The sequence below is a fragment of the Mirounga angustirostris genome, unplaced genomic scaffold (genome assembly GCF_029215605.1).
Source record: "Mirounga angustirostris isolate CCGP_5_RB_7025 unplaced genomic scaffold, mMirAng1.0.hap1 SCAF_7, whole genome shotgun sequence".
NCBI classification, from domain to species: Eukaryota; Metazoa; Chordata; class Mammalia; order Carnivora; family Phocidae; genus Mirounga; species Mirounga angustirostris.
In genome coordinates, this window is record NW_026991715.1 from 90,335,649 (window position 1) to 90,361,912 (window position 26,264).

The 26,264-nt window shown below is 39.1% G+C and overlaps 1 protein-coding gene across 3 annotated transcripts in view; it reads right to left on the reverse strand.

Annotated features, from left to right (window-relative positions):
* FAF2 (Fas associated factor family member 2) overlaps positions 1-26,264 on the reverse strand; it is a 70,504-nt gene that overhangs the window by 14,318 nt on the left and 29,922 nt on the right. For all 3 annotated transcript variants that reach the window (XM_045900738.2, XM_045900746.3, XM_064596534.1), the window contains 3 exons: positions 17,694-17,762; positions 4,061-4,195; positions 1,859-1,935 (listed from right to left, as the gene is read on the reverse strand). In XM_045900738.2, coding sequence (XP_045756694.1) covers positions 1,859-1,935; positions 4,061-4,195; positions 17,694-17,762 — 281 coding nt within the window. The remainder of the gene's footprint in view (positions 1-1,858; positions 1,936-4,060; positions 4,196-17,693; positions 17,763-26,264) is intronic.

The window sequence follows — 26,264 nt, forward strand, 5'->3', positions numbered from 1 at the left end:
ATGATTCACTTGCTTTTCAAGGGGGCAAGTAAAATTCTGCTTAATGGTTTATGGTTAATGGCATCCATGAAGGAAGTTATAAAACTGATCTAGAGTACACTGGCAGATTTGGAGACCTGGCAGCTATTGTCAGGTTAAGGATGATACCACACATCTGTTTCTAAAGAGCCTATCTTATCATATTTGTATAGCACCACTTATGTATCCTTTGGGTTTCCATAGAAGGCCATGAACAGAGAGTTTTGATAAGTCAATATGCTACATAACATTAAACAAGTTGTTTGGATGATACAGTTGCATTAAAATTAGTCACACATGCCATGCATACTTTTTTCCAAGGAAAGCAAACAATATTAACGTACTTGAGGCATTTTCAGCACAGAACAGGTGACTAAACTATGACACTTTCCTTACCAAATACTGAGCCAATTCCTTAGCCTCTCAAATTCCCCATGTGTATACAATTTCACTTAGAAATTCTCCTGAGTAATCAATCAAATTAACTGATACAAACATTCCAGAGGAAATTAAAAAATGTAAGAAGTTGTATATGTGGGGGAGTGGTTAGAAATCCTTTAGAAGATTGATATTTTGATAACTTTCTCTGAAATTAAGTATTAAGACTATCTTATTACTCTTTTAAGTTTTCAAATTTCGATGAACAAATGGATAAAGGCTGTCACTTCTTCCTTTCTAATTATAATATATTCCCATGGCTTACATAATTCAGGACAATCAGCTTTCTTAAAAAAAAAAAAATCTCAATGCAGTCTTTGTTGTGATTTTAACGGTTTATATGTGCCCATTTTTAAATAAAGTGCCCATTTTAAATAAAGATGGAAAAAGTACCAATTGATTAACTGGTGACCAATAAGAATTTTGCTAAAGCAAAGAAGTCATTAAGCAGGCAGACTCCTAAAACACCAAGCAGTCAAGGTAAAAGGTATTACCTGATCCTTGCACTTTTACACCTGCTGGGTCCTCACCTCCACAGCCTCTGCTCTCTAGAGCAAGGCAAATCTTTTCCATATATGGGGGAAATACAGGTTGCCCTGTATGCGAGGCCCAGACCACATATTCTAGCTCCATCTGTTGCCCTGGATGCCCATAAAACATTTTAGTTCCCAATAAAGCCTAGGTATGGGTTCATTTACTCAGCTCTAGACCAGATGCCCCAAGACTGATATGCCAGAAACTTGGTCCCCTTTGACATTTTCTAGCCCTGGCCCCTCTTTGTCTTCCAGTGCTGAGCTCTCTAAATGGTACATGAAGGAAGCAGTAAGAAAAGTGGAAGTGTGAATCAAGGGGGTATACATATGAAAGAGTGCCAGTGTCAGCAACCTGAGGTTGCCAGGACAGAGGAGAATGTATAGCAGTGTCTGAGAGGTAAAACTGTTGTGGGTGGGGAGAAAAATGGGTAATCTCAGGGCAAGAAAGTTTGTTGGGATTATGAATAGTCAGATGAAGTTAGATTAGGTTTAGGGTAAAAGTTACAAGGAGTGTACTAGATAATGGTTGTTAGAAAGAAAAGGGTGTGAAGATTAACTAGAGAATGTAGAGGTGACAAACATGATGGGAGGGAGGATAATGATAAATGTAGGTAGACTGACCCTGAGAACAACAAGCAAGACTACTTTACAGGGTTAATTTAAAACAATTCCATTTCACAACATCTGTTATGTTTGATCAGTTTAAAATATTGTCATACTATATTAAAAGATTGTTCAGGAAGAGTATTCAATGTGATGACAAATTAGCAAGTCAAAACTAACAGAGCATAAACCTTATTATTCTGGTCTATGTTTCAGCTCCGAAGTCTGCCCTATTGCTACTGACGCATAAATACAAATGTACATACCTAAATATATCAAGTATTGTGTAATAGGTAAACCGGAATGGAAGCATTATCAAGTAATAACCCCATCCAAGCAGCCCCTGAAATTCCAAAAACAAAGTTAGACACCATTCTCTCAATCCCTAATACCCTACAAAATGACTAGTTCAGATTTTTACTCTTTTTTTGTTCTTTCACATGATTCCTTCCTCCACAATATGGGTTCCCTTTTCCTGGCCACATCATCCTTCTTAAAGACCAACTGCATTTCATCTCATTTCATCTAATACCATCATATTTTTCTCTTATCACATAATTTCTGTATTAAATCTGCTTCAACACTTTCTGCAGCTACTTATACTAGTTGTCAAATTTAGTTACAAGTATGCCTCCCTAATCATAAATATTCATTCTTTCCTTTTCAGATTTACACATTAAAATATGGTATACATAAGTAACAAGAAAGATAACCACCATTACCACCTTGGACATTTGTATATAAATGACAAATAATTACATTAACCACAATTATAAATCCCCATATAGCTGCCAATCTTAGTAATAATACTAATTATTATTTTAGCAATGCTGATTATTGCTGCTTTTATTATTAACTAGAATATATAAGGGGCTCTATAGTTTACAAAGCATTTCTCCTATGTCATAATGTGTTAACCTGAGACCTTCCCTGTGTCTATGGCCAGGGAGCACTGAAGCCCCATGGCTGACATTAGGGTCCCAAACAGAGTCAAACCCAAAACAAACTGAGGAAATATTAGGCATATACAGAATTTCTGGAGTCATATAATTGCTCTAGGAATCTGTTTTCTTCTACTTCAGAATGCCCCATACAACCAGTTAGAAACCCCATTTTTATAACGTTGTCAAGTACTCCACACAAAAAAATGTATGATAATGGAGTAAATTCTAACTGCTGCAAGGTTAGAGAGAGTGCTTTTTTGGAATTCTAAATCCACATATAAGAGGTTGAGCGTAGGGGCGCCTCGGTGGCTCAGTCGGTTAAGCATCTGCCTTCGGCTCAGGTCATGATCCCAGGGTCCTGGGATGGAGCCCCACGTCGGGCTCCCTGCTCAGTGGGAAGTCTGCTTCTCCCTCTCCTACTCCCTCTGCTTGTGTTCCTTCTCTCGCGTGTCTCTCCCTCTCATTCAAATGAATAAATAAAATCTTTAAAAAAAAAAAAAAAAAAGAGGTTGAGTGTAACTCCAAGAATAAGAAAGAGAAACTCCAAAAAGTCCTCTGAAGGGGCGCCTGGGTGGTTCAGTTGGTTAAGCGTCTGCCTCCGGCTCAGATCATCATCCTGGGGTCCTGGGATTGAGCCCTGCGTCGGGCTCCTTCCTCAGCAGAAAGCTTGCTTCTCCCTCTCCTTCTGCCTGCAGTGGCCCCTGCTTGTGTTCTCTCTCTTACTACCTCTCTCTATATATATGTCAAATAAATAAATAAAAATCTTAAAAAAAAAAAAAAAAGTCCTCTGCAGTTCATTATTAGTATACATAGCTGACTTTCCTAATTAGACTGTAAGAGCAATTTGAAGGGGGAGGACTGGCTCTTTATTCATACCTGGATCACCAACAACAAAATACCAGGTACAATGGAGCACTCTTAAATGCCTGTTGAATTTAAAGGAACGACCATCACCTCCCTGCTACTAGCCCTTCAAGACTAATTTCAAAGATATGGCCAAGGTCTCCATAAAGATTCTAAGTAACTCCCCCAGAAGTAGCTTAAAATTAAGTAAAATGAAGCAACAAAGAACCAAGTAAACATTCTAACTTCAAAGTGAAAATGAAAGACCTAGGGGTGCCTGGCTCAAGTGGCAGGACATGTAAGTCTTGATCTCACGGTTTTGAGTTTGAACTCCATGATGGGTGTAGAGACTACTTTAAAAAATAAAATCTTGGAAAAAAAAAAAGTGAAAGATCTATTGAACATGTAGCAAACATTTTTAGACATGTAAATAAAACTGTGTACTCAAAACAAGGTACACAAAACTCTTCAAAAACTAGCAAAAAAAAAAGGATACTTACCGTATCAATTCATTGAGGAATCAAGGGAAAATGATAAACCCAATAAATCTACCAAGGAGCCAGTCTAGCTAACAGGTTCACATTCTGAATATTTCCTTTACTCCTGTCATACAGAGATCAATACAACCTAGTGAATGGACTTGTAAAATAAGGGGGAAATTCCAGCTACAAAATAACTTGCCCTTGGTTGTGGTCTCGAGACAACGTAACTGTAGATCCTGTGGTCAGCTGTATTAACTTGCAGGGGTCGGGATGGAGGTGGGTTGAAAACACTTGGTACACCTTCTTGCTCATTCAATCGGTCCTGTACAGCAGCCTGAGAAGGAAAAAAGAGCAGTTAAGAGTTTCAGTGACACTCAAATCAACCCAAAAGAAAAGATGAGGCAACCACTGCTTGGTGTTTCAAAAAGGATCACCTGATGAGTATATCTTTATAGACCTTTAACTTGCTATGCTGGGAGGCAATGTGTGGTGATAGCTCCAGAATTCACAGGAGTCCAAGAAACTTGTCTGGAAGCTCTATTTATGCAGCAAACACAACTGCTTTTATTCAGATGGTATGTGTTATTAAGGGTGGCTGGGATCCAAGGTGCTTCACTGTAGGAAGGAAAGCCATCCACGGAGAATAGAATGTAGAAACTGCCCCTAGAGCTGTGCAATGGAGCAGTCATAATGAGCAGTTTGATGGAGGGCTTGGCTTTGGAACAAAGAAACTTAGGTCTGAACAAAGAACCTTAGCTCTACCACTCAGAATAGTCGCTTGGATTATGAGCCTCAGTTTCCTCATGTGCAAAACGAAGGAACAGTTTTCTCAGGGTTAATTTGAAAATTTAATGAGATGTCCATATATAAAGATCCCAATATAATTCCTGACAGAATATTCAATAAAAAACCTTATTCTTTTTAATAAAGATTATTTATTTTAGAAAGAGGGCAAGTGCACGTGAGTAGATGGGTAGAGGGAGAGAATCTTAAGCAGGCTCCCCACTAAGTGTGGAGCCCCACACAGGACTCCATCTCACGACCCCGAGATCATGACCTCAGCCAAAACCGAGAGTCGATTGCTTAACCGAATGAGCCACCTAGGCATCCCCAAAAACGTTACTCTCTTAACTCTGCCCCAGAAAATTGTATTTGTCCCAGCGTAGGAAAAATATTTGGCCCTACCAAAGAGAGATCTGGTTTTGGGCTTTGGATTACGGGAGATAATCTGTAACTGATAGAAGTGTCTTTGTTACCAGATCTTAGGGTGAGAATGGCCACGCCAGAAAGACCAACCATATGGTTTAGGGTGGGGACTTTGTGTAATGAGTTATCAGTTGATCTGGAGACTGAGCTCAATAGTAGGCAACCAATCAATTCAATCATGACCATGTAATGAAGCCCCAATGAAAACTCTGGACACTGAAGCTGAGATGAGCTCCCCTGGTTGGCAATATTTCATGTATAATGTCACAAATCTTTGATTCCATGAAAGAGATAGAATATGGAAGCTTTGTGTTTAGAATTCAAGATTCTGCCCTAGATGTCTCTTCCTTTAGCTGATTTTAATCTATATCCTTTCCCTGTAATAAACTATAACCCAAGTATAATAGCTTTTAGAGAACTCTTCCAGTGAATTATCAAACCTGAGGGTGGTTTTGGGAAATTCCTGAACCTGCAGTTATTGTCAGAAGTGAAGGTGGTCTTTTAAGAACTTGTGTGCTAACTTTGACAGCTGGCTTTAAATGTTGCAGTGTGACTAACATCAGGTAGTTCTCTAAGTTTTCATATTTTTCAGTATTAAGGCACAATCTGATGTGGAAAGAGCAGTCTTTCAACAAATGATACTGGGATAACTGGATACTGACATGCAAAAGAAATGACATGTATAATATGATCTCACTGATATGAAGAACTCTTAATCTCAGGAAACAAACTGAGGGTTGCTGGAGTGGTGGGGGCTGGGAGGGAGCGGGTGGCTGGGTGATAGACATTGGGGAGGGTATGTTCTATAGTGAGTGCTATGAATTGTCTAAGACATGAATCACAGACCTGTACCTCTGAAACAAATAATACATTATATGTTTGGAAAAAAAAAAGAAGAAGAAGAAGATAGTAGGAAGGGAAAAATGAAGGGGGGGGGAATCGGAGGAGGAGACAAAACATGAGAGACTATGGACTTGAGAAACAAACGAGGGTTCTAGAGGGGAGGGGGTGGGGGGATGGGTTAGCCTGGTGATGGGTATTAAAGAGGGCACGTACTGAATGGAGCACTGGGTGTTATACGCAAACAATGAATCATGGAACACTACATCAAAAAAATTAATTTAAAAAAAAACTTGAACTCCTAAATCACATTATATACAAAAATTAACTCAAAATATATCAAAGACCCAAATGTAAGAGCAAAAATTATAAAACTCATAAAAGAAGACAAAAATCTTCATGACCGTGGATTAGGCAACTGTTCCTTAGACATGACACTAAAGCACAAACAACAAAAGAAAAAAATTAGATAAACTGGACTTTCATCAAAACTTTTGTGCATCCAAAAAAAAAAAAAAAGACAAAGGGACACTACCAAGAGAATCAAAAGACAACCCCTGGAATAGAAGAAAAGATGTATATGTATCTGTAAGAATGTGGTATCTAGAAAATACTAAAAACCCTTACAACTCATCATCAAAAAGATAATAACCCAATTTAAAAGTGGGCAAAGGACCCCAAAGATGACATACAAATAACCGACAAGCACATAAAAACATGCTCTATATAATTAGCCATCAGAAAAATGCAAATCAAAATCACAAGACAGTACTTCACATAAGATACTAACAACTGTTGGTAAGGATGTGGAGAAACTGGAACCCTCATACACTACTGCTGGGAATGTAAAATAGTATAGCCTCTTTGCAAACAGTCTGGCAGTTCTTCAGAAGGTTAAACATAGAGTTGCCATAGGACTCAGCAATTCCACTCCTAGGTATACACCCAAGAGAAATGAAATCATCTCCACAAAAACCTGTACACTAATGTTCACTGCAACATTACTGATATTGGACAAAAGTGGAAACACCCAAGCATTTATCAACTGTGGTATATTCATACAAGAGAATGGGATTTGACATTAAAAGGAATGAAGTACTGATACATACTATGATATGCATAAATCTTGAAAACATGCTAAGTGAAATAAGCCAGACACAAATGGACAAATATTGTCTGATGCCACTTACATGAGGTATCTAGAATAGCCAAATTCTATAGAGACAAAAAGTGAAATTATGGTTACCAGAGGCAGGGGAAGAGGATAATGGGAAATAACTGTTTAATAGGTACAGAGTTTCAGTTTGGGATGATGAAAAAGTTCTGAAAACGAAAAATGTTACCACTGTCACAACAATGTAAATGTATTTAATGCAACAAAATTGTAAACTTAAAAATGGTTAATGGGTAAACTTTTTTGATATGTACATTTTACCACAACACAAAAAAATGAATGCAGTACTGATACATGCTACATATGAAAGTCCAGAAAAAGGAAATCTATAAACAGAATGTAGATTAGTAGTTGCTTAGGAGCAGGGAGGGATAGAAGTAGGTGGATAACAGCTAAAGGGTATGGGGTTTCTTTTGGGGGTAATGTTCTAAATATTCTAAAACATTTGGGGGGAAATGTTTTAAAATTGATGGTGGTAATGGCTGCACAACTTTGCGAATATACTAAAAACTACTGAATTTCACATTTTAAATAGGTGAACTGTTTGGTATGTGAATTACATATCAATAATAAACCTGTTACTTAAAACCCACAACTGACAGCAATTGTTGTCAATTATAAATCAGAACTTCCAGGCAAAAATTTTGGAAAACTTGTATTTGCCATTGTAAACTTGGCAATTTCCTAATACCTTTTAAAAGCTTTTCTGATGAGTATGGTGGTACTATTAATACATGAAATTATATAGTAAAATGCAACAACATTTGGAAGATCTATATTAATTCAGTGAACACTATTTTCCAAATAACCAATGCCTGAAGTTATAAAATCATGCAACGGTCAAAGGGGATCCTTACAAAGTGCAATGTCAATCACTTTTCAGTGGGACCTTAGGGAGGGGAGTGACAAGGGAAGCACAAAGCCCAGGATGGTGAAGGAGAGACCAGAAGTAGTCTTTTTATTTATTATTATTAACATATAATGTATTATTTGTTTCAGGGGTACAGGTCTGTGATTCATCAGTCTTATACAATTCACAGCGTTCACCATAGCACATACCTTCCCCAATGTCCATCACCCAGCATCCCCATCCCTCCCACCCACCTCCACTCCAGCAACCCTCAGTTTGTTTCCTGAGATTAAGAGTCTCTTATGGTTTGTCTCCCTCTCTGGTTTCGTCTTGTTTCATTTTTCCCTCCCTTCCCCTGTGATCTTTTCTCTTGTTCCTTACGGACACAGACAGAGTCAAGTTAGACATGAAGTCAACTGCCATGTTGGGAGAATACTCAAACAGTCCCATAGAGCATTTCACATGGCAGAGAACTGAGAGCCTCCTGCCAACCACCAGCACTACCCTGTTAGATGTGCTTGGGTTTCCTCTTTAAAATTGGTGCTCATGGTTTGGCTTTCTACAGAAGACAACAATACCTACAGAAGTAATGGGAGGAGAAAGCAGGTGGCAGACACCAGATAGCTTACCTGATAGCTGCTGCTGCCAATTCCACTTCTGACTCATGAAAGCCTTTAAAGAACAGTTTATTCTTGGGAAACAGGTATGGGGGAAGTTCAAAACGAGAAAGAAGGACTAGAGGTATAACTTAAGAAAAATATAATTGAATCCAGCATCCCGAAGCTACCTATCCCCAAATATTCTCTCCACAGGCAGGGCCAAGGCACAGAGCAAGAGGGGAGTAGCCAGTGGGCTTCAAGGATGGTGGGAGGGAATGAACTGAAGAAAAGCAGATCTTAAAAGTCTTCATCACAAGAAAAAAAAAATCTGTAACTATGTATGTTGACAGACACTAACCAGACTTATTGTGGTGATCATTTTGCAATATATACAAATACTGAATCATTATGTTGTACACCCAAAACTAATAATGTTATATGTCAATTACACCTCAATAAAAAAACATTTTTAAGTAAAATAAATAAAAATTAAGGCTAGACCGCAAAAAAAGAACTGAAAAAAAGTGATGTCCCTCAGAAAATTGTGTTTCAAACTACTATCAACATTAAAAAGACCACTCATGGGGCGCCTGAGTGGCTCAGTCGGTTGAGCATCCAACTCTTGATTCCGACTGGGGTCAGGGTCTCAGGGCTGTGGAACTGAGCTCCAAGAGAGGCTATGCCCTCAGTGCAGAGTCTGCTTGTCCCTCCCCCTCTGCTCCTTCCCCCAGCTCGCATATGCATTCACTCTCTAAAATACATAAATAAATCTTTAAAAAAAGACCAATCATAAGGAACTAAACAAAAACCAAAATGCAATACAGATCAACAGATTTCAGTGTAAAGGAGAATGAAGAGGTCCTTCATATGGTTTCAAATTCATACTACAACTAACCCTTAAGAAACTACCATAGTATCAGAGAACGTCCACGGTTATCTGGAAAGGCAACTGAAATACTCTTCCCATTGCCAACTATAATTGGGTGAAACTGGATTTTCTTCACATACTTCAACTAAAATGACATATCACAACAGAATAAAGGCAGCGCAGATGAAAATCCAGTTTTTTCCTCTACTAAGCCAGACATTAAAGAGATTTGCAAAAATTTATGTTAACATGTAATGAGTTTATTATTTTTAAGATGAACTAAAAATTTTTGTCTTAATTTGTAATATGGTAATAAATATCAATTGATAAAACCAATATAAACAGAAGCTCTATGGAGGTTCTCAATAATTCTTTTTTTCTAAGATTTTATTTATAGTCCTCAATAATTCTTAAGTGTAAACAGTGGCATGAAAAAAAGTTTGAGACCTCCAGATTATTTGGGGAAAAATATACACATATATTTTTAGACAGGCATAAAGATATCTGGAAACAAAAAAATGTTAATATTACTACATTGGGTATTTAGGACTAAGAGACTGTGATAACAAAGTGATTTGAATGGCATTTTTTTTTTCGTATTTCATCTTAGGCTTTAAACTCTTTAAAGCCAGGATTATTTTAATGTATTTCATGTATATTTTTATGAGTTACTAAAATAGACTAAAGTGAAAAAAACTATAAAGATGGCATAATTGCACTTGTGTAACAAGAAAATTATACTTCAATCTATGGAGTCATATAAATAAATATAAAAGTCTGAAAGGATATACACTAAAACTTAACACCAGCTATCTAAGAAGTGGTGGAATTAAGGGAGAGCACTTTCTTCTTTATGCTTTTTGGAATTCTTTGTTGTGGGTATGCACATGTGCACAGGTATTTTTGCAACAAGCTTTTAATATTTTAATAAGTCATTTCCTATTAAAGGATGGTTGACATTATACCAGGTAACTGAAAATCAATAAAAAACAAGCAGGGGCAACAATATTAATATATCAAAGTAGAATTTAAAGCAAAAAGCATCATCTGATATTAAGAGATATTACAAGAAAGCTCTAACAGGGCGCCTGCGTGGCTCAGTCGTTAAGCGTCTGCCTTCAGCTCAGGTCATGATCCCAGGGTCCTGGGATCGAGTCCCACATCGGGCTCCCTGTTCCGCGGGAAGCCTGTTTCTCCCTCTCCCACTCCCCCTGCTTGTGTTCCTGCTCTTGCTATGTCTCTCTCTGTCAAATAAATAAAAAAAAAAATCTTTAAAAAAAAAAAAAAAAGAAAGAAAGCTCTAACAGCCACTTGTCTTTCTGTGTCAAATAGCCAAACTATGTAAAATTAGAAAGTGTCTCCCCAAAAATAAAACATAAAATTTATTAATGTACTTTATCTGCACCATGGACTGCCTTTCTACAGCATGTACAAAAGATTAGAATTTCTTCTAATATACTTGTTATTAACATTGGAAAAGTATATACATATATTATCAGTACACTAAGCAAACTCATACACGTAAGAAGGTCCAGAAAAGGGCGCCTGGGTGGCTCAGTTGGTTAAGCGACTGCTTTCAGCTCAGGTCATGATCCTGGAGTCCCTGGATCGAGTCCTCCATCAGGCTCCCTGCTCGGCGGGGAGCCTGCTTCTCCCTCTGACCCTAACCCCTCTCATGTGCTCTCTCTCAATAAATAAAAATCTTAAAAAAAAAAAAAAAGGTCCAGGAAGACATGTATTAAAACATCAAACATGGTTATCTCAAGTGTGATTACCAAGAACTTTCATTTTATGTATGTATGTATGTATGTGTATGTATGTATTAAGATTTTATTTGAGAGGGCACCTGGGTGGCTCAGTTGGTTAAGTGTCTGCCTTCGGCTCAGGTCATGATCCCAGGGTCCTAGGATTGAGTCCCACATTGGGCTCCCCATGCTCTGCAGGGAGCCTGCTTCTCCCTTTGCCTCTGCCTGCCACTTCCCCTGCTTGTGTTCTCTCTGTCAAATAAATAAAATCTTAAAAAAAAAAAAAAAAAAAAAGATTTTATATGAGAGAGCGAGAGAAAGCACCAGGAGGGAGGAGCAGAGGGAGAGGGAAAAGCAGACTCCTTGATGAGCAGGGGGCCTGACTGTGGGGCTCAATCCCAGGACCCTGAGATCATGCCCTGGGCTGAAAGCAGATTCTTAACCAACTGAACCACCCAGGGCCCCTAAGCCCATAGTCTTACATTGCATAAATTAGATTTCATTGGACATTGCCTTTTAAAAAAATTTTTTTTAGAGAGTGTGAGCGTGCAACGGGGGACAGGCGGAGGGAGGGGGAGAATCTCAAAAAGGCTCCAGGCCCAATGTGGGGCTCGAACCCACAACTCCAAGATGATGGCCTGAGCTGAAATCACAGCCTGATGCTCTACCGACTGAGCCATTGAGGCGCCCCAAGAACTTTCATTTAAAATTTTATCAACTCCAGGGACACCTGGGTGGCTCGGTCAGTTAAGCATCTGCCTTTGGCTTGGGTCATGATACCGGGGTCTGGGGATCGAGTCCCGCCATCGGGCTCCTTGCTCAGTGGGGAGCCTGCTTCTCCCTCTGCCTGTGCTTCTCTCTCTCTCACGAATAAATAAATAAAATTTAAAAAAAAAAAAAACTTCATCAACTCTGTGTTTTATTTATTTATTTTTTTTTCAACTCTGTGTTTTAAATTTGGGATTTATAATCAGAAAAAAAGACATCACCAGTGAGAAATAAAGAAATCCAAAGTGGGGCTCGATCCCAGAACCCTGAGATCACGACGCTCAACTGACTGCAACACCCAGGCACCCCAGGAAATAGCAGATTTTAATTATACATGTAATAAGATTGATTAAATACAGACACCTCCAACAAAAAAATACATTCCTTGATAAACACCTAGTTGTCAACAGTGATTACTTCTTAAAAGAAGGAAAAGAAATGAGGCAGGGGTTGGACAGGGATGACATGTAAGCAACTTACATGGGGTGTGATTTTATCCATATTTGTTTAATTTTTAATTTATACTTTTATATATACATTTTTTCTTTTCAAATTTTTATTTAAATTCTAGTTAGTTAACATACAGTGCAGTATCAGTTTCAGGAGCAGAATTCAGTGATTCATCACTTACATACAACATCCAATGCTCATCACAAGTGCCCTCCTTAATGCCCATCACCCCATCTAGTTCATACCCCACCCACCTCCCTCCATCAACCCTCAGTTTGTTCTCTATCATTAAGAGTCTCTTATGGTTTGTTTCCCTCTGATTTCTTTTTTCCCCCCCCTTCCATATGTTCATCTGGCTTTTTTCTTAAATTCTACATATGAGTGAAATCATATGGTATCTCATTCTCTGACTTATTTCGCTTAACATAATACCCTCTAGTTCCATCCACCTCATTGCAAACAGCATGATTTCATTCTTTTTGATGGCTGAGCAATACTGCACTGTGTGTGTGTGTGTGTGTGTGTGTGTACATACAACATCTTCTTTATCCATTCATCAGTCGATGGCCATTTGGCTGTTGTTGATAATGCTGCCATATATATATAATGCTGCTATAAACACTGGGGTGCATGTACCCCCACGGAATCTGTATTTTTGTATCCTTTGGGTAAATACCTAATAGTGCAATTGCTGGATTGTAGGGTAGTTCTATTTTTAACTTCCTGAGGAATCTCCATACTGTTCTCCAGAGTGGCTGCACCAGTTTACATTCCCATCCAACACTGCAAGAGGGTTGGTTCCCCTTTCTCTGCATCCTCACCAACACCTGTTCTTTCTTGTGTTGTTCATTTTAGCCATTCTGACAGAGGTGAGGTGGTATCTCATCGTGGTTTTGATTTGTATTTCCCCTATGATGAATGATGTTGAGCATCTTTTCATGTGTCTGTTAGCCATCTAGATGTCTTCTTTGGAAAAATGTCTTTCATGTCTTCTGCCCATTTCTTAACTGGATTTATTTAGTTTCCGGGTGTTGAGTTTGATAACTTCTTTATAAGGTTTTGGATACTAACCCTTTATCAGATATGTTGCTTGCAAATATGTTCTCCTATTCTTTTTAGTTTTGTTGATTGCTTTATCCATATCTGTTTAAAAGAAGTTTGAAACAAGTACTGCGAAATGCCTGGTTTTCAGGAGCTGGATGATAGGTCCACGGCTTTTCACTTTATCTATTTTTCTTTAAGTTTAAAATATTAATTAAAAAAATACATCTCAGGGCGCCTGGGTGGCTCAGTCGGTTAAACGTCTGCCTTCGGCTCGGGTCATGATCTCGGGATCCTAGGATCAAGTCCCATGTTGGGCTCCGTGCTTGGCGGGGAGTCGTCTTCTCCCTATCCCTCTGCCCCTCCCTCTCCCCATCCCCTTCTGCTCTTGCTCTGTCTCTGGCTTTCTCTCTCTCAAAAAAATAAGTAAAATCTTAAATAAATAAATAAATAAATAAATAAATATCTCATAATATTAATGGAACATTATTAAGCCACAAGGACCTCAACACATGCCTATATGAAATAAAATGAAAGATTAATATGAAAAGCATAAACAGAAAACAAAAAAACAAGCTACTAAGAATTCCAAATATGTTCCTAAATAACTTTTGGGTCACAGAAGAAAATCTAAACTTTAAAAATGTATTTTCAGAAGAAAATTCAGTCTTAAATGCAAGAAAGAACATAAATAAACCAAACTATAAAAATCACGATGCTAAGAAAATATAAATCTACAAAAGGGTGAAAACAGATTTTTATCTTTTCTTAAAAATTTTTATTTATTTATTTGAGAGAGACAGAGAGAGCACAAGCAGGGGGAGTGAGAAGGACAGGGAGAGGCAGCCTCCCCGCTGAGCAGGGAGCCAGATGTGGGGCTCAGTCCCAGGACCCTGGAATCAGGATCTGAGCCAAAGGCAGATGCTTAACTGACTGAGCCACCCAGGCACTCCAGATTTTCTTAAATAAAAAAGCAAAGGCAAAAACAAACAAAAAACCGGAAAAAAAAAAACAACTGATAAATATAAGAGCTTTTTATAAACCAAACACATAAACAATAAACCAGTCTCTACCAAGTCTCATTTTTTAAAAAGGAAAACATAATAAAAACAATGAGGGCTGCCTGGGTGGCTCAGTTGGTTAAGCATCTCTGCCTTCCGCTCAGGGTCCTGGGATTAAGGCCAGCATTGGGCTCCCTGCTCAGTGGGGAGTTTGCTTCTCCCTCTCCTTCTGCCCCTCCCCCCATTCATGCTCATGCTCTCCCTCTTTCTCAAATAAATAAAAAAAATCTTAAAAACAAACAATGAGGGGATGCCTGGGTGGCTTAGTCAGTTAAGCGTCTGCCTTCAGCTCAGGTCATGATCCCAGGGTCAAGTCCCGCATCTGGCTCCTTGCTCAGCGGAGAGCCTGCTTCTCTCTCTCCCCGTCTGCTGCTCCCCCTGCTTGTGCTCTCTCTGACAAATAAAAATTAAATTAAATTAAAAAAAACCAACAATGAGAAGAGGGGCTAACAGAACAGATACAGAAAAGAGTAGAAGATATGCTAACTTTGTATAGCCTATGCTAAAAAAAACTTGAAAATCTCTAAGAAAAAAGTGTCTCCTAAGAAAGCTTATCGAGAAAGATGTAGCAACCTCACACCAGTCAGAATGGCTAAAATTAACAAGTCAGGAAATGACAGATGTTGGCGGGGATGCGGAGAAAGGGGAACCCTTACACTGTTGGTGAGAATGCAAGCTGGTGCAGCCACTCTGGAAAACAGTATGGAGAGTCCTCAACAAGTTGAAAACAGGGCTACCCTATAACCCAGCAATTGCACTACTGGGTCTTTACCCCAAAGATACAAATGTAGTGATCCAAAGGGGCACCTGCACCCCAGTGTTTATAGAAGCAATGTTCACAATAGCCAAACTATGGGAAGAGCCCATATGTCCACTGACAGATGAATGGATAAAGAAGAAGTGGTGTGTGTGTGTATATATATATATATACATACAATATATATACATACAATACAATATATATATATATACATACAATATATATACATACAATAGAATACTACTCAGCCATCAAAAAAATATGAAATCTTGCCATGTGTAATGATGTGGATTGAACTAGAAGGTATTATGCTAAGTGAAATAAGTCAATCAGAGAAATATGATTTCATTCATATGTGGTATTTAAGAAAACAGAGGGGGGCGCCTGGGTGGCTCAGTCGTTAAGCGTCTACCTTTGGCTCAGGTCATGATCCCAGGGTCCTGGGATCGAGCCCCGCATCAGGCTCCCTGCTCCACAGGAAGCCTGCTTCTCCCTCTCCCACTGCCCCTACTTGTGTTCCCTCTTTCGCTGTGTCTTGCTCTGTCAAATAAATAAATAAAATCTTTAAAAAAAAAAAAAGGGAAACAAACTGAGGATTGCTGGAGGGGAGGGAGGTGGCGGATGGGGTAACTGGGTGATGGACATTAAGGAGAGCACATGATGTAATGAGCACTGGTATTATATAAGACTGATGAATCACTGACCTCTATCTCTGAAACCAATAATACATTATATGCTAATTAATTGAATTTAAATAACTTTTAAAAAAGATATAGCAAAGAAATTATGGATGGGGAAAACATGAAAAAGTTAATAGAGAACTGGCAGAAACAAATTTTTAAGTGCTTTCTTTCAAATCTATGCTATGTATCCTTCTCAATTCATTTTATCAAGTTAGTCATCTTACAAAGCCAGCACATGCTTGAAATAAAAATCTAACAAGGAGAAAGCACAAAATTATCATACAGAGCAACATCATTCCCTTTGCCTAAAATTCATTCTCTGCCCCAAATGTTCCCATTCATCATTCCTTTTCATCATTCAGGTGTCAGCTCAAATATAACCTCCTCAGAAATGCCTTACTTCACCACCTTATTTAAAATAACTCCGATGGGGCGCCTGGGTGGCTCAGTTGTTAAGCGTCTGCCTTCGGCTTGGGTCATGATCCCAGGGCCCTGGGATCGAGCCCTACGTCAGGCTCCCTGCTCCGCGGGAAGCCTGCTTCTCCCTCTCCCACTCCCCCTGCTTGTGTTCCTACTCTCGCTAGCTCTCTCTCTCTGTGAAATAAATAAATAAAATCTTTAAAAAAATAATAAAATAACTCTGAGATCCTGTGACATTTCCTATACTCATCTTATTCACAACATTTATTACAAATTAAAATTACCTAGAATTAAGCTGAGAGTAGGATATTAGTCTTGTTCCCGGATATATGTATACCAGAGCCTAGAATTTAATAGCTCAAAAGTGTGTTGAATAACTAAATATAATTTAGGAATATATTTCTGGAAATCTTTAGTACCCTATTCAAACAACATACTATAATTAAAACATAGTAATCTCAACAGAGATCATATGAACATACTAAGATTGGAAGATAGTTGGCAGATATTTACTGAGAGCCTGTGATGTGCTGGAATGTTTTAGATGCTAGGAAGACAGCAGTTAACAAAACCAAAAAATACCTCTGCTCTCATGGAGCTTAATTTCTAGTGATCTATCTCAAAACAATATCACACTCGATAATAAAACATTAGAGGCATTATAGTAAGGACAATGCTTGTTATTACCATTATTGACACTGTTATGAAGTTCTAGAATTTCAACGATCAAGTAAAAGAAACAAAAGATCTGTATATGGAAAAAAGAAATCACTGAGTTGCAGATGATACAGCTACCTAGAAAATCCGAAAGAATAAACTATAAAATATGTAATAAGAAAGTTCACATTAACATATTTGGTTACAAACCACATGTATAAAAATCAAGTTTTCCCAAAGAGCCACTGAAAAAAAAATGAGAGAGAGGGGCACTATACAGAGGGATCTGGTCACCATCTTTTACAAAATTTGTAATAAACTTTGATCATAATATTTCTTTCCCACACATTTATTTTTAAAGACTAACAAGTTGCAAATTAAAAAAAAAAAACTTTGGGGCACCTGGGTGGCTCAGTCATTAAGCGTCTGCCTTTGGCTCAGGTCATGATCCCAGGGTCCTGGGATCAAGCCCCGCATTGGGCTCCCTGCTCAGCGGGGAGCCTGCTTCTCCCTCTCCCACTCCCCCTGCTTATGTTCTCTCACGCTGTGTCTCTCTCTCTCTGTCAAATAAATAAATAAATAAATAAAAATCTTTGAAAAAATAAAAACTTCTATGAAGAGAAAGGATTCCTGCTGTGAAAAAATACATGTCTTTGGTTCATTATCAAACCAGGAAAAAAGAAATAAGCTCAGAATGAATCCTACTATACCTCTATGTTCCAGTTATGCTGTTCCAAGGTATGGCGACATTGATCCATAGATTCTATGCCAGTCAGATCCTGAAAAGAAGGAAAAACCAAAACGTTACTTAGGGAGAAACCAACAGTAAATATGTAGATATTTTTACCCCTTATACTTATGAATGCTGCTGGGAAACTACACTGAAAAGTACTGAAGACAGATGTTCAAGTATGGTAAAAATGTCACTATTCAGAATTTATCTAGTCAGTTATAGCAGGTATTACTCCCATAGGGGGAAAAAATGCAAGTTTCTTACCCTTTAAAATTTCAAGGCTTTCAATTAAGATGCCTACTGATTAAAATCAATTTCTCCTCTCAAATTGAAGTTTAAAAAATTAAAGATTTCTTCAACCACTGGGTCCAGCAAATATTCTTTTCTTTATGTTAAGTTAGCCACCATAAAGTACACATCATTAGTTTTTGTTCAATGTTTCATTAGTTGCATGTAACACCCAGTGCTCATTACAACACGTGCCCTCCTTAATACCCATCCCCCCAACCTCCTCCCCTTTGAAACCCTCAGTTTGTTTCCTGGAGTCCATAGTCTCTCATGGTTTGTCTCCCCCTCTGATTTCCCTTCCTTCAGTTTTCCCTTCCTTCCCCTAATGTCCTCCATACTATTCCTTATGTTCCACATATGAGTGAAACCATATGATAATGGATTTTCTCTATTTGACTTATTTCACTTAGCATAATCCCCTCCACTCCCATCCATGTTGATGCAAATGATGGGTATTCATCCTTTCTGATGGCTGATTATTATTCCATTGTATATACAAACCACATCTTCTTTATCCATTCATCCGCTGAAGGGCATCTTGGCTCCTTCTACAGTTTGGCTATTGTGGATATTGCTGCTATGAACACCGGGGTACATGGGCCCCTTCTTGTCACTACATTTGTATCTTTGGGGTAAATACCCAGTAGTGCAATTGCTGGGTCGTAGGGTAGCTCTACTTTTAACTTTTTGAGGAACCTCCATACTGTCTTCCAAAGTGGCTGTACCAGCTTCCAGCAAAATATTCTTTAATGTTCAACAATTCTGTTTATAATATATAATAATACAATAATGCAGGTTTCCTGCAAAATGTAATGCCTTACAATAACTTACATCATTTTATCTACTGGCATATAACCTAGCTTATAACATGAACTGTGTAAAACTGAATCTGTTATTCATAGGTTTCCCTATGATTAAGTATTTTCCCTATTCCCTTCTCCTTGGACTGTTCTCAGATTTCACTTTGTTCCTTCTCTGGCACCTCTTCATCCACCCCTCTAAATGGAATTTCCCTAAGGATGTGTCCCTGGTTTTCATCTCTCTACAATCCCTGGCAATCTCATTTATAGATAGATAGATGATAGATAGATAGATAGATAGATAGATAGAGGGGGAGGGAGAGGGAGAGAGAATCTGAAGCAGACTCCATGCTGAGCACAGAGCCCGACACGGGGCTCAATCTCATTACCCTGAAATCAAGACCTGAACCAAAACCAGGAATCAGACACTTAACCAACTAAGCCACCCAGGCGTCCCACTGGCAATCTCATTTAATCCTTAGTCTTCAGCCACCTTTTCTACTCAGATGACTCCTAATTTAATCTCTGGGCCCACCATCTCTTCTGAAGTTTAGCAGCATATTTCCAATAGCCAGTTCAACATATCCACCCAGATGTGGCATCAGTACCTCACAGGCATCATTTAAAACCACTACATGTGTTAATGACAGCACCACCCTCCAAAACATACAGGCAGGGGTGCCTGGGTGGCTCAGTTAAGCATCTGCCTTCAACTCAGGTCATGATTCTGGAGTCCCAGGATTGAGCCCCACCCACATCAGGCTCCCTGCTCAGCGGGGAGTCTGCTTCTCCCTCTCCCCCTGCTCGTCTCTCTCTCTTTCTCTCTCAAATAAATAAAATCTTAAATACACACATACACACACACACACAGAGGCAAAGATGACCTCGGGAACCTCAGCCTCATTTTTTTTTTTTTAGATTATTTATTTATTTATTTATTTGAGAGAGAGAGAGAGAGAGAGAGAGAAACAGCATGAGAGGGGATAGGGTCAGAGGGAGAAGCAGGCTCTCTGCCGAGCCGGGAGCCCGATGTGGGACTCGATCCCATGACTCCGGGATCATGACCTGAGCCGAAGGCAGTCGCTTAACCAACTGAGCCACCCAGGCGCCCGACCTCAGCCTCATTTTTGAGTACTCTATGCCTTAACTCCACACTTCATCAGCAATCAAGTTCTGACCATTTTCTGTATTACATCTGTAACCACTTTTCCATTCCCACATCCAGCATCTTTAATCAAGCTTTTATAACACTTCAACTGAATTGTCAAAATCATTATTTTCTCTCTTTTAACTATTGTGCGTATGTGTGTGCACATGTACATGCATGTAGGTATATTACTCCTCTGCTCAAAATTTTTCAGTTGGTTGGAAAGTAAATTCCAAAAACCCGTAGCTTGGCATTCAAGTGTTCCTATAACGTTGACCCCAACCCAGCTTTCTAGATTATTTTCTATTTCCCTTTAGGTGTCTAATACTTAATAAATCTAACAGTTCATATGTACATCTAATGACCAGAATTTCCACAGGGCTAAATCCTAGACTTCTTTTGAGGTCTAACACAAAAGCCAAAATCCATCCATCCATCCATTCATGTAACAAATATCTATTATCTATTCTCTGTCCTACTTACTATGCCCAAGAGACACAAAGATGAATAGGATAACATTTCTATTCTAAAGAAATTCCTCTTAACAACCAGCAAGCAAAAGGAGAAAAAGATTGATCTCAACCTCACAATAATGTGGTAACATGCACTTCTGAATGAGGAGCCTGAGGTTCTTTTTTTTTCTTTTAAAGATTTTTATTTATTTATTTGACAGAGAGAGAGACAGTGAGAGAGGGAATACAAGAAGGGGGAGTGGGAGAGGGAGAAGCAGGCTTCCCACGGAGCAAGGAGCCCAATGCAGGGCTCAATCCCAGGACCCTGGGATCATGACCTGAGCCAAAGGCAGACGCTTAACAACTGAGCCATCCAGGCACCCCATGGAGCCTGAGGTTCTTGCCTTGATTTTGTACCCTGTAACCATGGAGTAGCCACATTTTAACTCTTTAAAAGATTTTAGCTTCCTCTATGTGCACCATGAGGGACTTAGTTTGGACTGGTTGTCCTTTTCAGACCTTAAAAAAACCAAAAAACCTGAAGTTTGGATTATTTATGTATGCAATTGTTTACTTTTTGAAAAACCTACTAGTATATAAATTTAGATAGGAAAAAAATTTTTATGTTAAGAATACTGTACAAATTTTGAAACTAAAATTGAAACGCTCTGTTAATTACTCTAGAGCTCTATTAATAAGATAAACTGGCTTTGGGGTGCCTGGGTGGCTCAGTTAGTTAAGAGTCCGACTCAGATCATGAGATCAAGCCCCGCATCAGGCTCTGCACTGGGTGTGGAGCCTACCTAGGATTCTCTCTCCTCCTGCCCCTGCCCTGCCCTCTTAAAAAAAAAAAAAAAAAAAGAACCACTGGCTTTGACAGCTCTAACAGTCTGGACTTGAGTTTCTGACCACTCTAGGCCTTTTATCAATTTGGCTACTGCCTTCTGACTTTTAATAGGCTCCCCCCTTAACTTTCAATTTCCTCACAGCCTTCTGTAGAAGACTGGGGTTTCCCCTCCTCTGTATACATTCTCTTTAAGAATTAGACTATACTTTTACCTTCTTCTCAGGGTGAATGGCCACTCTGCTTTAAATTGTTTTCTATCAATCTTATGTACCTATTTTTTTTTTTAAGATTTTATTTTTATTTACTTGACAGAGAGAGAGACAGCAAGAGAGGGAACACAAGCAGGGGGAGTGGGAGAGGGAGAAGCAGGCCTCCCGCTGAGCAGGGACCCCCCCCCCCCGCCGATGCGGGGCTCGATCCCAGGCCCCTGGGATCATGACCTGAGCCGAAGGCAGACGCTTAACGACTGAGCCACCCAGGCACCCCGTTATGTACCTATTATTTTCTACCTTCTACTACAATTATTTATACTCACTCTATTGCTTTATCAGAGAATACAGGCTCCTTGAGAACAGTGTCTAGGATATATCTATAGCACACAGTAAGGACCTAAAAAGTTACAGAAAAAGTCCAAATTAAAAAGACCTGTATGTATAAGCTTTGATAATTGCCGCTATAAACTGAAATCCTCCAGACAGTCTCACCAGGTCTCACTGTATATTAATACCCTGGGGCTTTAAAAATCCCAAAAGTTCTGGCTAGATGTTAAGCTGGGTGTTAAAAACACAAATTTGCAGAATCTTCCTGAAGGTAACTCAGAGATGAAGCCTGGGAATCTTTTTTTCCCACCCAGCCTGGGAATCTTTTTTTTAAAGCTCCTAATTCTAATGTACACCAGGCTGGAAAATTCATGGTATTGTACAGTTCTACATATGACAAGAAATTATATGTCACTTACTAACTTTTTTTTTTGCACATCTTCAATATACTGAAACACTTAACCTAATTTGTAAGCAAAATTCTTTCGTAAGTAGTCAATCAGGGTGAACTGGAAGCCCAACTGAACAAGCCTGCTTTTGATCACTACTGATGAGTACTAAAACCATGCACTAGTAATAAGGAATTCTGGACACACCTAGGCAGGACTATTTATTCATCTATCAACAAATATTCACTGACCCAGTATTCTAGATATCCAGGATAGAAGTAAGTTCCTGTTTTCATTAAGTTTACATCTTACCGGAGGCAGACTGACAAAAACAAACCACACACACAGAGCAAATAAATGAACACATTTTTAAGCTAGGGGATTCCTTTGGATTGAGTGTTCAAGGAAAGCCTCTACAAGAGCTAACACTTCAGCAGAAAGCTGATGAAAGATAAGGGTCCAGCCATGGAAAAACATGCAGGAAGAGTATTCTAGGCAGGGCAACAAAGGTAAAAACTCAGACAAATGGATATATGACACTATACATTTGTAAAACCCATGGAACTTCATAGCAGAGTGAATCTTAATGCATGTAAATTTTAAAAATCATTTAAAAGGTCAGAGGATCCTAGGATGGAACACAGCTTATGACAAAAGAATCTAATTGTATTATAAATATATGAAACAACCTCACTGAAGGGGATGAAAGGGAAAGGTGTGAACCTAAGTAGCTGTGGAAATGAGTGGAGTCTCTAAGACTAAAGGCAAAAGAAACTGCACGTAAGTGCTGTTCTCCAGTTGATAAAGGTGTTTGCCATAGGGTGTTAATTCTGAAGCCACTAAATCTATTGACATATACAGGAACTGAACAATTAAGTAAACAGATGGGGGGGGGGTAAGTTTTCTCAGTGTTGAAGTGGGAAGTTACAGATAACCCAGGGGAGAAGGCTAGAATGATCCATGTGGTAATGGATTAGAGTTGGAGACATCTGAATCAACTCATGTTTAGCTTAATATAGAATGGTTACAAAGAGAAATCGTTGGCTTAGTATATACACATGTATGTCTTTGCTCCATCAGCTGAGAAGATCTAGAAGCAATAATACACACCCCAGTAACAAGCACAGGTAACGCCCAGATTTTGGTTGCTAACACTGTTCTCCAAAAAAAGGGACCAGGTTCCTTGGAAAAATAGGTGATCCTAGGACTAGGGCAGGAAATACACAAGATGAGCCTAGAGAATCTCCTAGTGCCAGAAAGTAAGGAAGTGCCCAAAAGAACCCCACAATGATGGGGGTATATCAAGGAGTCAACTCAAAGAGCTACCAGTAGCCAAAGATGGTACAATTTGAGTAACAAAAGTCATGGATTATGATACAAAATAAACATCCATGAGTCCATATAAATACATAACTGAATAAATGGGGGAGAACAGACAAATATCCTGTGCAAAACAACTCCAAATAATTGTGTAGATACTATGCCTTCAAGGAGGTAGAACATAACTCTCTACTCCTTAAGTGTGAGCTGTGCGCCATGACTTTCTTCCAAAGAGTACAGTATGGAAAAGGAGGGGAAAAGATTAACTTTATAGTGGGGAAACCCAACACTACCACAACCAGGTGATCAATGTCAATGGTGATAAACTGTGTTGACATTATGGACCCTTGATAAGATATAATAAAAAAGCACTTTATCTCTGTGGTCTTCCTTCCAAAAATCCATAACCCCTGCCTAATCATGAAAAAAACATCAGACAAATCCCAACTGAGGGACATTCTACAAAATACCTGACTAGTACTCCCAAAACCTGTCAAGACCATCAAAAACAAGTGAAGTCTGAGAAACTGTGACAGCCAAGAGGAGCCCAAGGAAACCTGGCTACTAAGTGTAATGTGGTATCCTAGATGGGATCCTGGAACAGAAAAAAGAACATTAGGTAAAAACTAAAGAAATATGATTAAAGTATGGACTTTAGTTAATAATAATATACCAATACTGGCACTAATTATAACAAAAGTACCAAATTAATAATGTAACCAGGAACACTGAATGCAGGGGATATGGGAAGTTTGTGTACTATTTTTCCAACTTCTCTGTAAATCTAATTCTGAAGTCGAAAGTTTACTTGAAAGTGAAAAAACAAAAGTGGGGGGACACTTCTGAGGCAGAACAAATTTGGAAAGTTGGCAGATAAGGTCTGAGAAGGCGGCAGGGGAGAGAACATTCACCTAGGGTATTTCTAAGCTTTGCTTGCACATCAGAAGTATCTGTGGGGAATCTACAGATGCCTAGGCCTCTACCCCAAACAACTTAATCAGACTGAAAATGCAGCCTCGGCATAAATTTTTTCCTAGGGAGTGGGAACTTCCATGTGATTCTATTGTACAGGGTTGAGAATCAGTAACCAAGAGCTTTAATTCTAAGTTCAGCAGGAGTGTCATGACCATATGTAGACTTTTTTTAAAAAGATTTATTCATTTGAGAGAGAGAGAATGAGAGAGAGAGAGAGCACATGAGAGGGGGAGGATCAGAGGGAGAAGCAGACTCCCCGCCGAGCAGGGAGCCCAATGCGGGACTCAATCCAGGGACTCCAGGATCATGACCTGAGCCGAAGGCAGTCACTTAACCAACTGAGCCACCCAGGCGCCCCCATATGAAGATTTTTTTGAAAAGTCATTCTGGCTGTGGGAAGAATTGCAGAGGGCATGGGGGCAACTGGGTGGCTCAGATGGTTAAGCGTCTGCCTTCGGCTTGGGTCATGATTCCAGGGTCCTGGGATCGAGTCCCACATCGGGCTCCTGGCTCAGCAGGGAGCCTGCTTCTCCTTCTCCCTCTGCCTCTCTCCCTGCTCACACTCTCTCTCTGTATCTCTGTGTCTCAAATGAATAAATAAAATCTTAAAAAAAAAAAAAAAAGAATTGCAGAGGGCATGAAGGAGAGCAAGACACCAGCTAAGAGACTATACAGAAGTCGAAGGGAAAGAGAATGGAAGTTTAGAATAGGATCGTAGCAGTTAAGAGGGAAAGAAGAGGACAGATTTGGGGTATACTGTAAAGCTAGAGCCAAAAGGACTGAATGATAAATATATGGGGGTGGAAAAGAAATACTAAGATGAACTCAAGCTTAAGTGGAGGGATGACAGTGTCATTTACTAAGAATGAGGAAAACTGTTGAAATAATTTTGTGTATCTTTGTAAGAAAAATTTACTTCTGGTAAAGCAAAGTGGTTTTTTTAAAGACTTATTTATTTTAGAGAGAGAGAGCGTGCTTGAGTTGGGGGGAGGGGCAGAGGGAGAGAGAGAGGAAGAAAAGCAGACTTCCCACTAAGTGCAGAGTCTGACATGGCGTGGAGATCCCAAGATCATGACCTGAACCAAAATCAAGAGTCAGATGCTTAACCAACTGAGCCACCCAGCCGCCCCTGGATTTGGGGTTTTTGATTCAACCTCCATCGAAACTTTTAATTATAGGGGGAACTGGTTAATGGGCTTTGCTTCTCTTTTCTACACTATAAGCATTTGAGAAGAATCCATCCACCTTTGCTTTTTGATCTTTGTAGGACTCTTCTGATGTTTTCTCTCCTGGCTTGGGAACCAATCCCTCCTCTACTCCTCCCTTTCCACTAACCATCCCCACCTCCCACATCACCGCTTACAGTCACCAGATGAGGAGCTTTTTGTATTTTCTCTTCCCTGTGAGATTCCGCTTTCCTTGATACATACAATTTTGAGCACTCTTAATACATTAAGAAACCATTAGTTATATAACATTCCAATTGGCCAAAGCAATTTACATATAGATGTTAAAATTGCTTTTGATTTTCCACTATTAAAATAGCACTCTGATGAACATTTTTGCTTAAAGTCTCTCTGTATTTAGAATTTCCCCCTTTAGAATTCAATTAAAATTATGAGCCAAGGAATATATATAATTTTTAAAGTTCTTGATACATATTGCCAAAGTGCACTTTGAAAATGCACTTTCTCCCTCTAATCTCCCAGGGCTAGTGTCTAATGTCAACTGCTACTACAAATCCCCTATTGGGAAGGTGCATCCAGGTCTGTCTTACTGAGATATAGCCCT